Below are 12,069 nucleotides of genomic sequence, written 5' to 3'. Positions count from 1 at the left end.
ATAGTTTTGCACTGCTACCACAAAGCGACTCTTGTCTGTGTCTCCCCCAGACCCTGGCCAAGCACGTCATGAATGTGCACATGAACGCCCTGGCCTCCACGCAGCCCGCCTCCGAGGGAGAACTCGACGTCAACACACTCAAGAAGTACATCGGCTACTGTCGCAGGTACTGTAGATTCAGTTATTTTTGTCAACTCCGATTCTGTTTCCCTCTAGGAGGTGAAGGGAAGGGGGGTCATAATGTGTTATAAGCTTGCGACAGACACTGAACACACACAAATTTCTTCCAGCAGACTAGCCCCCTGATGTAGTGACTTGCACAAAGTTGTGTGGCCCAAGGGCTTCAATCGGAGATGGGCACTGCCATAGGCACCATCATGTGTCGTAACTTAAACTAACCCCCCAAAAATGACTTTCAAAAAAAACAGAGCGAGAGTGGAATGTCAACACACTCAAGAAGTACATGTTGCTACTGTCACAGGTATGCAGTAAGCACAGCACTTCTGTTGATAACGTCCAAAAGGCAAATGCACTGTGAAAGGCTGGCCCCTCTCTGTGTGGAGACTAGCTTAAGTGCCTTGTTGCTGTCTCTGCACTGTTGTGAACATATCAGGCCGATCCTCAGATGCCCTTGCACTAACGTCAGCTGCTGTGAGATTAGGCCCAGGGCTCGAAATGCCACTGCTCATGTGGTCGGAGTCTTGTGGCGTAACTGCAGGGTGTTTGGCCCAGAAGCCAGAGGTCCTGGGTTCATATCCTTCATAGTGGCCTCGGGAAAGGTCTTCACTCCTCCCAGCCGTAAAAATGGGTACCTGACTTCTGTTTAAGGACGTAACAGGCGATGATTGGTCCCAATACTGTACCCTAGACACTGAGGATAACAACCCACTGCCCTTACGGGACTATCTTTACCTTATTGCAGGTTATTGTACATAACAATGGAGTAGAGTTAAAGGTCTACAATGGCAAATGAGTAACCTTTAAACATGTTCTTTTACTGGACTGAAGGGGACAGAAATAAGTAGTGTAGCATCAAGTACTGATTCAGGAACTGTAGACATCCTTCCTTCATTAGATTTGTTGGGTACAGTTGTGCAGGTTAGTTTGAAACGTCTATGAAATATCCCGTTACTTGAGTAACTTTTGTGCTGTGTTACCTGTATATCTTCCCTTCATCGATGCACAAAACAGTCTTTTAAGCCCTGCAGTATGTGCTTGAAGGGATACCCTTTGAGAGGAAGCTATCCTGTAACTCACTGTTTCGTTGTAAATACATGATTGCCCCCAAGGATGCTTTCACACCAGCAGGAGAGATATCTCTGGGATAAGGGGAGTGATTGTGGATGTTTTGTCTGGGCCTCGCGGACAAGAGGATCTGTACTTGAAGTCATTAGTGCTTCTTCTCGCAGACACATTCCCCATTGTTTGCAGACTTGGGAGAAATATTTTGAAAGAAGTAGCCAGCATCGTGGTAAACATGGCGCCCAGCCACACGAGATCACTTTGTACGTCTTCAAAAAGCCTTGCTGAAAAATTATCCTGTCCCTTAAAATACTTCAAAAGAATTCTTTTGGAATGTCATCAGGGCTGAAGGACTACTAGTATTAGCCAATCAGTCTTAGGGCTTGGTGGCAGAAGGGGTTTTTAAGGACATCAGCGCTACGTGAACTTGGATCAGGGTACTTGTCGGCAGGCCTGTCTGTTGGCAGGTGGGGCTGGTGTTTCTTTCTGCAGCGATGCACACGACTGGGCCACAGTTTCCAAATAAACAGAGCCACGGTCCCAGGAATGTCACCATCATCAGTCGGCATTGTGGGAAAGTTCAGATCAGGAAGTACACAGTCAAGGATACCATAATGGTCCTTCCAACACTCCTCTAAAGGTGGAAAGCTTTTTAAGACGATTGTCTTAAAAGGTTAAAAGGTTCTTCATTTCATTGATGCTCATGAGAAATTTACTTTGGACATGCTGTGTATTTTTTATTTTTAGTTGTGTTCCCAGGGCATCACATACATGTAAGATCGTCTTCCTTTTTGGCCATTTTTTGTCCTATGCATACTCCTCACATAACCGTGTCAAAAGAGTCAGTATTAATGATTAAAAGTTTCTTTGCAAGTTCGTGCCCAAAGGCTAATTGCAGATACCTGAACTTGTGAAAGATACATGGTAGAGACATTATGATAGGAAACATACATGTGGAAAGGACTGTGATTAACATAATGGTAATAAGACACTCATTCAAATACTCAAGGAGGTTCCTTTTTTCAACCTCCTTGAAATACTGTACTAGTGTACCTAGACAGATGGCATCTTGTTTGGCAGAGGAAGGAGCAGAGGAAGATGAAAAGCACCACTTTTTCTATAATTTTTGGACCCATGATTTTAAGAGGTGAAGACATTGATGAAGGATAGACATCCAGGTGATAAGATATACCAAACAGCAGTTACTCAAGCAACTGGATATAGTATCCAGTTGATTGAGTAACTGCTATTTGGTGTACGAGAAGACTAACAACTACATCCACTGCTTTCCCTGCCATTCCCTAGCCTTTGGCTACTTTTCTTATTTTAGCTTGATATTGAACAATACTTAAAGGGGCATTCCACTCCACACGGGAGTGTTATTTTCCGATAGATACTCATTTTAGGAAGTGATAACTGCATATGAGTTCACATTATACGATTAAGTACCCAGTTGCTCCACATGCCTCAAAAGCATTCAGTCTTCTACTAAACCCCCCAAGTACCCTCTAATTGAATTAATCCTATGGCTGAATACAATGCAGAACTTTTAGGTAAGGTTACCAAACTATTGAAATTTTGTCTTGTTCTTGTATTCTTTGCTATCTTATGAGCAATTTGCCTTCTCGGTGTGCTCAGCGTACCTCATTTATTCCGAAAATATGTACGATAAACAAAGTGTCTGTGTATGGGGAATGCATGGGTAGGGTCTGCATGGGTTTAGTGAGTGTCATTATTGTTTTATAAAACGCACATCACGTAATTCATCCCAAGGTGAATTCCACAAAATTCGGCTGATTATGTATTCATTGACACATCATTGTTTGGAATTTTGGACTCCCTTCTAGAGTGGAATGCCCCTTTAACTTACACTTCAAGCAGCTCAACCCTATAATATAGGGTTGAACTATCTTAGACAGTATATATTGTGCCTCGTGCTTTCAAGCTCCTGTTGAGCTGATACTCCTGCCAAAAAGTCAAGTGTTTGAGGAAATCTCTGACTCATTCAGCAAATTAAATCAAGGAAGTAAGGCTCACATTAGTGCATAATTGACGTGACTGCTTTTCCCCCCTCTTAAACTGGGTGTTAAAGTACTGATTGTTGACAGTGATCCCAGCCGAGGATGCTTAAACCCTAGATTGTCGCAGTTTTCCCCTTGGATTCCTAGAATGTGGAATTGCCTGACCTTGGCCTTACTCTAAACTTCGTTAAGCCTAGGAGCCTGTTCAGCACCTTGGCTGTGCTCCGTACGTCAGCCAGCCCTTGCTTAGTACACATGTAGTGAAGACAGATACTATCTGAACACAGTGAGGAAAGAAGGTGGTATGCTATCAACGGTGTAATGCAGTATGCCTTACTTAGGGAGGCATGTCCTTGTGCACCTTTCGCAGTTACATTCAGGTGTAGTTAGAAGTCGGGGTTGAAAATTTCGTTTTTTTGCACGTCAGCATGAAAAGTTGCCTCATCATCACCTTTTTCTGGTGGTGACTTTTTGTTCCTGTTGTTGCGTAGTTAGCCAAATGGTGGGGAAGTGAGGCAGACGGTAAGAGAGGGGGGGCTGTGGACTGTACAAAACCATAGGTGATTGATATCGTGCAGCTACTGTAGCTACCGCCATGGTCAAGGGAAAACTGGCAACAGACTGCACCTGTGGTCTGGGGAAGCCAAGCAGAAGCCCTGCAAATTCAAGGTTCTCACCAGGATTTTTTCACAGCATAGGGGGCATCTTAGTGCTGAAGAGCGACATAAGTGACACAGGTGTAAGAGTTATTTATAGGGGAGCTCTGGGGGCATCCTACCCCTGAAATCAGAATCACGATATACTGTATTATGAGGGCCAAATTTAATGAAATAATAATTACCTTCATTACAAAACAATAGAAAAGCCCCCTTTGCAAGTTGTAACAGTAACAGTATCAATATCAACACAGTATATCACAGTATCTCGGATACAATCACAGTATATCGGATACAAATCACTGGGGCCCCCTATGCTCGACTGTGTTGCTGCAATGGTCGCACACTCTGTCCTTGCCAACAGCGACGCTGCCATGTTGTTCCCATCCATGAGGGACAGAAGCGAACCGTGTCACCCTCTCCGAAGCAAGAATGTTAATGTTTCGCCCAGCCAGTGGGGCGCCAAGTCGTGCCGGGCACGTTTTTGCCCGTAAGGCCCGCGGCTGTCGCAGGTACCACCTACGGGGAGGCCTTTGTTTTTCCCCACTGATCTATCAACACCAAGTTTCAAACTCCTGTTAAGTGGCCATGTCGCTGACCCGTGCTTTGCCTCCCGTGTTTCATAAACTTGGATGTTGCCCTTCTCGCTTGTTTGGAGGACAAGGAGTCCCAGATGCGGCCTGGCACGGTGTTGTTGGAAAGTAAAAAAGAAAACGGCCGACAACAGGGGAATCTCTCCTTCAGGGGAATCCCAAGGCCGAAAAATATGTGGGTAGATTTCCTCTGGAAACACTGGCACAAAGGGAATTTAGAAAGCCACATTTGTTTCCATAACTGGTTCCATGTCTCCAATACAAACACAGCTTTGTGGCGTTGTAAAGTACCTTTTTTTAAGTGGAGGAGAGAGAAAAAAGGTATATTGTGTGATGAACGTAGCCATACATAGGCTTTCATGCTTCTTGTGGTCCTTGAATATGATAAGACTAGAGTGATCAAAGAAATTGACAACAGATCATTAGATCTATGACCTAGCAAAGAAAGGAGATGGGGAAGGGGGGGTGGCTGAACTGCATAATTATTCTTTTAATTTTAATTTGTCAGTTCTCTGGCTCTTTCTGGTGAAGTTTTAGCAAGAAAAGGCTGGGGTGAAAAATTGAATCTGATCCTTTTCATTCAGATACTTCATTATTAATCCTGAAGAAGTTGACAGTAGTCATTGAAATTTTGATCTATGTATACCTTTGTGTCCGAAGAAAGTTTAGCATTGTACAGTTTATCTTCTTTTTTTTTGTTGTTGAAAATCCCAAAGCAAGAAATTACATAGTTGTGACCTAATGCTGAAAACATGAAGGGCATCCCTTGAATTTGTAGAATGTTTTATTAGTTTGGTTTTGTCCCTTCCTTGATGGCCTTGGCTCACAATGGGTACGACTGCCCGTTTCCATCTTTGATCCCAGGAAATGTAACAGAGCCCCTGAGACACACCCCATCCTCTCGCCTCTGTGGCCCTTACTAATCCCCAGTGGCAGGAAATGCAAAGGTGACGCAAGTTTTGGAATGAAGATTCCTGTATAAAGAGAGCAAATATCCGTCCAAATGAGCATTTGTCAGGGTAGGATTGCCTCAAGCGCTGATTTCTCAATCTGGCAAAAGTCTAAAAACAACACTGCCTTACCTCCAAGGACTTCGATGATCAAAGCATTTTGACTCCTGTGGGTGATTTACTGTTGGACAGACAGAAAATTGAGCTACGCCTTGTACAAGTTTCTGGCCATTGTCCTGTGATGACCTTTCCCTAGCTACCACAGGTGCCTTATATTACCCATCCATGTAAAGCCTTACCTGTACACTGTACAGGTGACCACTTTTTGGAGATCCCTTAGATTGTTTTTTCCATTGACAATTCTGTCGGAGGTGGCTAGGCAATATTGGTCCCCAAGTGGTCTTCTTGGGCAGTTTTGACTGTAGAAAGTATTTCTCTATGATTTTTATACATGTATGGAGTACAACATGGTTTATTCCAACAGCAGGTAGGATCACCCAAAGCTCTGAGGTCTGGAGGGCTGGAACGGGGACAAAAGTTGTAAGTTATGTAACACCCCATCCTCTCGCCTCTGACACCTTTGTGGCCCTTACTTATCCCCAGTGGCAGGAAATGCAAAGGTGACGCAAGTTTTGGAATGAAGATTCCTGTATAAAGAGAGCAAATATCCGTCCAAATGAGCATTTGTCAGGGTAGGATTGCCTCAAGCGCTGATTTCTCAATCTGGCAAAAGTCTAAAAACAACACTGCCTTACCTCCAAGGACTTGGATGATCAAAGCATTTTGACTCCTGTGGGTGATTTACTGTGGACAGACAGAAAATTGAGCTACGCCTTGTACAAGTTTCTGGTTATTGTCCTGTGATGCCCTTTCCCTAGCTACCACAGGTGCCTTAAATGTATATTACATCCTTCTGTAACCATGCATATAAGGCATATCCTGTACACTGTACAGGTGACCACTTTTTGGAGGTCCCTTAGATTGTTTTTTTATTGACAATCCTGTCCCAAGGTGACCACTTATCCACATACATTGACCAGACATCAGTATTGGTCTCCGAGTGGTCTTCTTGGGCAGTTTTGAAAAGGCAGGGCTGGGACAGAGGGGGACAAAAGTTGTAACAACAGCAATTTAAATGTCCAAATCAGGTTTTCGAATTTTCGACAGTGGCTCACATGCTGCACACGAGGTTTGTTTGAATCATTCTATGGAATCCCATGTGATAAACCAAGATCTTGCACACCGCATCGAATCTTATCACAGCTCAGGTATGACATAAAGTAAGTTATGGTCAAACATGGAAAGTTGTAGGGGGATTGTGACAGGTTAAATGCTGGTCCTGTCAGGAAACAAGACAGAAGGAAAGATACTCCCCTCCTATGGAAAGAGTATGTTTTGGTATGCCTGCCAGTGTGAAAGTGAAAGTGTGCTATTTCCTTCTGCTTAAACATCCTCCCAGCTCCCTAGCCCTGTAGCTAGTACAAATTTCGTGAATGAAAAAAGCAACCTCAGCAGGAAGAATTTAAAAAAGTCATAGTTTGGGAGAGATTTCTCTTCTTAGAAATCTTCTGGATTTGGGAAATGATGGAAAGATGCGTCACTGAGGAATTAAAAAGAAAACAAACCATTGCTGTTTTTGATTGAAGGGGCGGCAGCACCAGGTCCCCCAACAGGAAGAGGTGGTGTAATAGTAGCATACCTGTCAGGGGTAAGAAATCTTCCAGCATCAGAAAATACTGTCAGCCCTGGTTTGCTAGTGAGAACAAGCCCACAGGTCATGGAAAATAGAGGATGTTTTGACGATTGATCTGGGGTGTTGTGCCTCGTGTAAGGATGACTTGTCGTAAAGCACTCTTGTGAGTAATGCATGGTGACATAAAACTGGGCTACTGAGACCTCAGGGTTTTGCTGTTGACTGGTATGGTGCCAGCCTGAATAGATAAGCTTCAAATACTTCTCGAACTGAAAGATTTTTTTTACTTTTTAAAACCATTTTATCAGTTAAAATGAAATAAAGTTAGAAGTGCAAAGATAATCATTTTAAAAAATATGTTGCAAGGAAACACCACAGTTTATCACTATACATGCTGGCTTTTTCCTGAGCACATCCAAGTATTCTTTCTAACAAACAAAGTCGTATCTGGTGTGATGGCTTTATGACTGGTATCAAGGAAATATAAAGCAAGAGAACCTGTTGTTTCTTACTTGACAATGCTGGAAATGATTCCATTGTGTAAAGTGAGAACAGTGACAAGATACAGTGCCTGACTCGTTTTGGCAGGTGCATGGACACCATCTGAGGACATGACACAGTTTTGAATTAGCTCTGGCAGTTAGAGGTGTCTTCCCTGTCCAAGGGATGGCATGATGCCTATAAAAACACACACTGAAGGCACTTTCATGTGTTGTAGAAAGGATATGCCATACTAATGGGATTTGCCACCAAAAGTTTGCTGTGACTTTATAAATGAAGGCCATGCCAAGTTGATTTCTTGGTCCTCAAATCTTTTAAGACTTTTCTTCTGGTTTCAAATCAGAAAAAAAAGCAAACCCAAGCATTGTTGTTGGTTTATGAAGTTCACTATATAAGATGTCCACAAAATTGCTGACATTATATTCCTAAATGTAGATATCTGATGGCCAAGTCAACAGAAGCTAGCCAAAGGAACCTGACTATTGCTGACTATTGGAAGTGGACTATTGCTACGGTCATATTTCCAAACCGGGGCCCGGCCACCCGCAGCCTGTAATGTTAGCGGAAACAAAAAAATAAGAGTGTTTATATATATATATATATACAAAGAAGTTATGCTCAGGACCCTTTATATCATACTTTTGTGCTCTCGAAAGCTGGAAATGTGACCCAAGTTATATATGAACTGCTTGTCACTTGTCTTTGACAAGTCGTTTTTGATGGTAGCTTGGATTCTGGTCTTGGGTTGAGTGCTTCCAGGCCAAGCCTATCCTTTCCAAGAAGCGTGGTGAACTAATGTCACAAACAGTTATAGCAAGGTACTATTTATAGCGTTACTTGACAGCTTCTGAGACAGGTGTAGTATTCAGGTGAGGTTGCATTTTAAACTTGGGCACACAAATGAGAACCATGTTTCAAATTATAAATAACAAGTTCACAAAGTCATGTCCTTACAGGGGTATCATTGGGCAAGACCAATTTGATTTCTTGGCTTCTGGATATGAAACAAAATGATACATAGAAAATAACAGGAGAGTGGGCTCCTTAGAAGTATAAAGTAAGTAAGTATTAATGTTTACGTGTACCTTGCAAAGGGCAGTAGAACCAACCTTTGTTACCCTGAGGAACTCAGCAGAGAAATCATCAAAGGGTCAGCAGGTATTGTTACTGGTTGTCTGCAAAAAAAAACCTAATGCTCAGTGATTGAGCAGCCTGATGAAACTACAGTCAAAATTGCCCAAGAAGATCAATGCCGATAAAATCTGGTCCATGTGAACAAGTGGTCACAAAAGACTGGGCTCTCGCTACTTGTTTGCAAGGATCTCCAAAAAGTGGTCACATTGGCCTGTTGGTCTTCCTGTAGAGGTGATCACTTTTACAGGCTTGACTGTAGTTAAGTATATGGTGATTTACAGGACCAACTTGATAAAACCAAGCACCTATTTAATGTGAAACCTTTTATCGCCTGCAGCAAGTGTGGGCCTCGCCTATCGAAGGAAGCCGCGGAGAAGCTGAAGAACCGCTACGTGCTGATGCGGAACGGAGCACGGGACCATGAGCGCGAGTCTGAGAAGAGGAATGCCATCCCCATCACTGTCAGGTGTGAAGCCAATAACTTTGTTTTTTACTATAAGGCCATGTTGATTTGATTATATGGATGACATCCTCTGGAAACCAAAAAACTGATGCAAGCGTGCGAATAAAAAAAGTTGCTTCGGTATGAAATCTAAGTGGTCAGCAAAGTTGAACATAGGACTGAACTCACAGAATATAGTTAACTGAACAATAGATTTTTCATTTTGTTGGTTCACATCCTCTTTGAACTTGGAATATTCTGTGACATAAGTATACGTTTTCTGATATTTCGATATTTGTTTTTGCAGTCCACGGCATAAATTTTTCTAATTTTGAAGCTGCTTTGTATGATTTACAGTTTTTTTAAACAACCGTGAAAATGTGGCCTTTCTAGTTGGTTATTGTTTCGTCAAACACCTTTTCACTCAAACATATGTATCTGCAGGCAACTTGAGGCTATCATTCGCATCTCGGAGGCACAGGCCAAGATGCAGCTGTCTCCGTTTGCGACCGAGGTTCACGTGGACGAAGCGTTGCGCCTGTTCCAGGTCTCCACCCTGGACGCTGCCATGTCAGGCGACCTGTCAGGTAACTCCCGGTCTTTTACCCGCTTTGAAAACCTGCCAAAGTTTGAGCAGGAATCAAGGGAATGTAATCTACTGGTTCTTAGCTGATATGTTGTCAACGGGTAGCTGGTGATAGCTCTTCAAACATCACTCGGATGTGCAAAGGTTAGGTGTGTCAACCAGCTGTGGCTATGTGCTTGCAAATCTGGTTCGTTACTAAAACACCAGCTTACCAATGACTCTAACACTGTTATACTGACTTAACAATACAGATACATGTACAGAGGGATGTTTCATTGCCTAGCCATCCATTTATATTGTAGGGAATGAGGTTTTGTTAACTGATGCCAACTATGTTCTAATTTCATATTGTCACCTACGATTTGTTTTGAAGTGTATGTGTATGTCTGTTTGTCTTTGTGTTCCTGGATATTTCTGGTCAGCATAAGAGTACAAATTCTGAATGATATTTTATTATTATATAATGTGGATAGGGTATGGTGTGTGACCTTGGTACTGCAACAGAACAAAGATTTTGTCTCTTTTGCCCCATTTTTTTTTACAGTAAATACAAGTACAAATTCTGTACTAAACCTGTTCCTTCTCCAGGCACTGAGGGATTCACCACAACAGAAGACATGGAGGAGCTCGGGCGCATTGAGAAACAGCTGAAGCGGAGGTTCGCCATCGGGTCACAGGTGTCCGAGCACGCCATCATCCAGGACTTCACCAGACAGGTGAGGACGAGGAATGAATAGCAGAGACAGCTAGTTGTAAAAGTTTGGGAAGTCTATGCTTGTTTTTTTGCTGTTTTATGTCTGCTTCTGTAACATTTAATACTCCTTCAATACATCTAGTACTTTCATATGGTGAGGTTAGCCTTTCCTCAAATATGGGGCCTCCAGGACAACTTAATGTCACATGGTAGATGACAATCCCTAACTGCAGCTAGGTACTCATTTCCACTTGAGTGGAGTGACAAAATAGGTGTTTAAGTGCCTTACCCAGTAGCATAATATGATTGGGACTGCTAGGGCTTTATGGTGCTGACGACTGTCACTGAAGTGGTTATTAATGCTCTTGACTGCTGCGGATTTGGAACCAAGAATCTTAAGATTGTAAGTCAACAACCCCAACCATAAAACTACTTTGCCACCTTGAAGATTGATGTCTTCAAGCCCCAACCCATCAGGGTAAGAAGCCTTCACCCCCCACCTTTGGTTATGTCACAATAGATACAATATCACCATCTTGATGGGTGGCCACCTGTCAGACATCTGTTTTTGTAACCATGGTTCCCTGTCAAGTATGCAACTGGCTACACTTCCTCTGCCTTTCACTCAAGCAGGTGCAACATGTTCTGACCCGGTTTGACCCCCAGGAACTCTTGTTGTTCCCAAGATACATGTTCAAGAACAATGATTTACTGTGTTGAGGGGAACCCATTTCCTGTGAAAATATTTTTCAGTAATCTCTGAGAGATGAGTGTGGACCACCAGAAGGATGTATAACAATCCTCAAAAACATTCATAAATCACCAACCCACATCTGCTTGGAGAATGTTTTTGAAACAACCAGGAATATCTTGGTGACTTTGCGACATGTTTTTTTCCAAACATTTGTTGTTGGTTTTTTTTCCAGATTTTTCTTCCAAGAGTAATTTTTTATGTTATTTTGAAGAATATTTAAACGATTTCACACAGCAAAATTTGCTACTTCAAGTAGTTTGCTACTTTCGAGATACACTCGGTCTCTTTTTCAACTGAGAAGATCTCGGTCTTGAGTTCTCTTGTCATGTGACAGAACATTTTCTATAATATTCTGTGCATTGTACATTTTCATCCTACCTTTCAGTACTGCTATGGCAGAAGCAGCATTTGATATGTTTTTTTTTTTTTCTTCATCATTGGCAATATTAATCAATGACATTTTACCTGATTGCCCATTGCTAAATTTTATCCATCATGCATATGGCACCAGAAAACTGGCTGGTTAGAAAACTTACAGATTTTCCACCCTTCTTCCGCTTGGAGATTACTAGTAGCTGTTGCCCTTTTGAGGAAGACCTCGGGTTGCCGGTAGCAACAGCAGCAGGGGGAAGCCTGTGGAGGACTGACTCTTTCATTGGAGCTTCTTTGTCCCTCCCAGGGCGCCATTGTGCAGCACTTCTCTGACCTACTTCCATCAGTCCTTTGTGCTCCCTTCAGTCCCATACACCCACGCTGTGTTTTCACAGAATGAGGCTTCCTGTGGTGTGGTGAAATATGGACCA

General features: G+C 42.7%; 1 protein-coding gene across 1 annotated transcript in view; it reads left to right on the top strand.

Moving 5' to 3' along the window:
- Positions 1-12,069, top strand: part of LOC118429900 (DNA replication licensing factor mcm5-like) — a 33,990-nt gene that overhangs the window by 16,297 nt on the left and 5,624 nt on the right. Inside the window, exons 15-18 of the mRNA XM_035840531.1 lie at positions 51-166; positions 9,128-9,256; positions 9,677-9,819; positions 10,407-10,534. Of these exons, the coding sequence (XP_035696424.1) occupies positions 51-166; positions 9,128-9,256; positions 9,677-9,819; positions 10,407-10,534 (516 nt within the window). The remainder of the gene's footprint in view (positions 1-50; positions 167-9,127; positions 9,257-9,676; positions 9,820-10,406; positions 10,535-12,069) is intronic.

This window comes from Branchiostoma floridae, chromosome 1 (genome assembly GCF_000003815.2).
Source record: "Branchiostoma floridae strain S238N-H82 chromosome 1, Bfl_VNyyK, whole genome shotgun sequence".
In the NCBI taxonomy this organism is placed as follows: domain Eukaryota; kingdom Metazoa; phylum Chordata; class Leptocardii; order Amphioxiformes; family Branchiostomatidae; genus Branchiostoma; species Branchiostoma floridae.
Note: the sequence above shows the minus strand (reverse complement) of the source record. Positions and strands in the feature narration are given on the sequence as shown.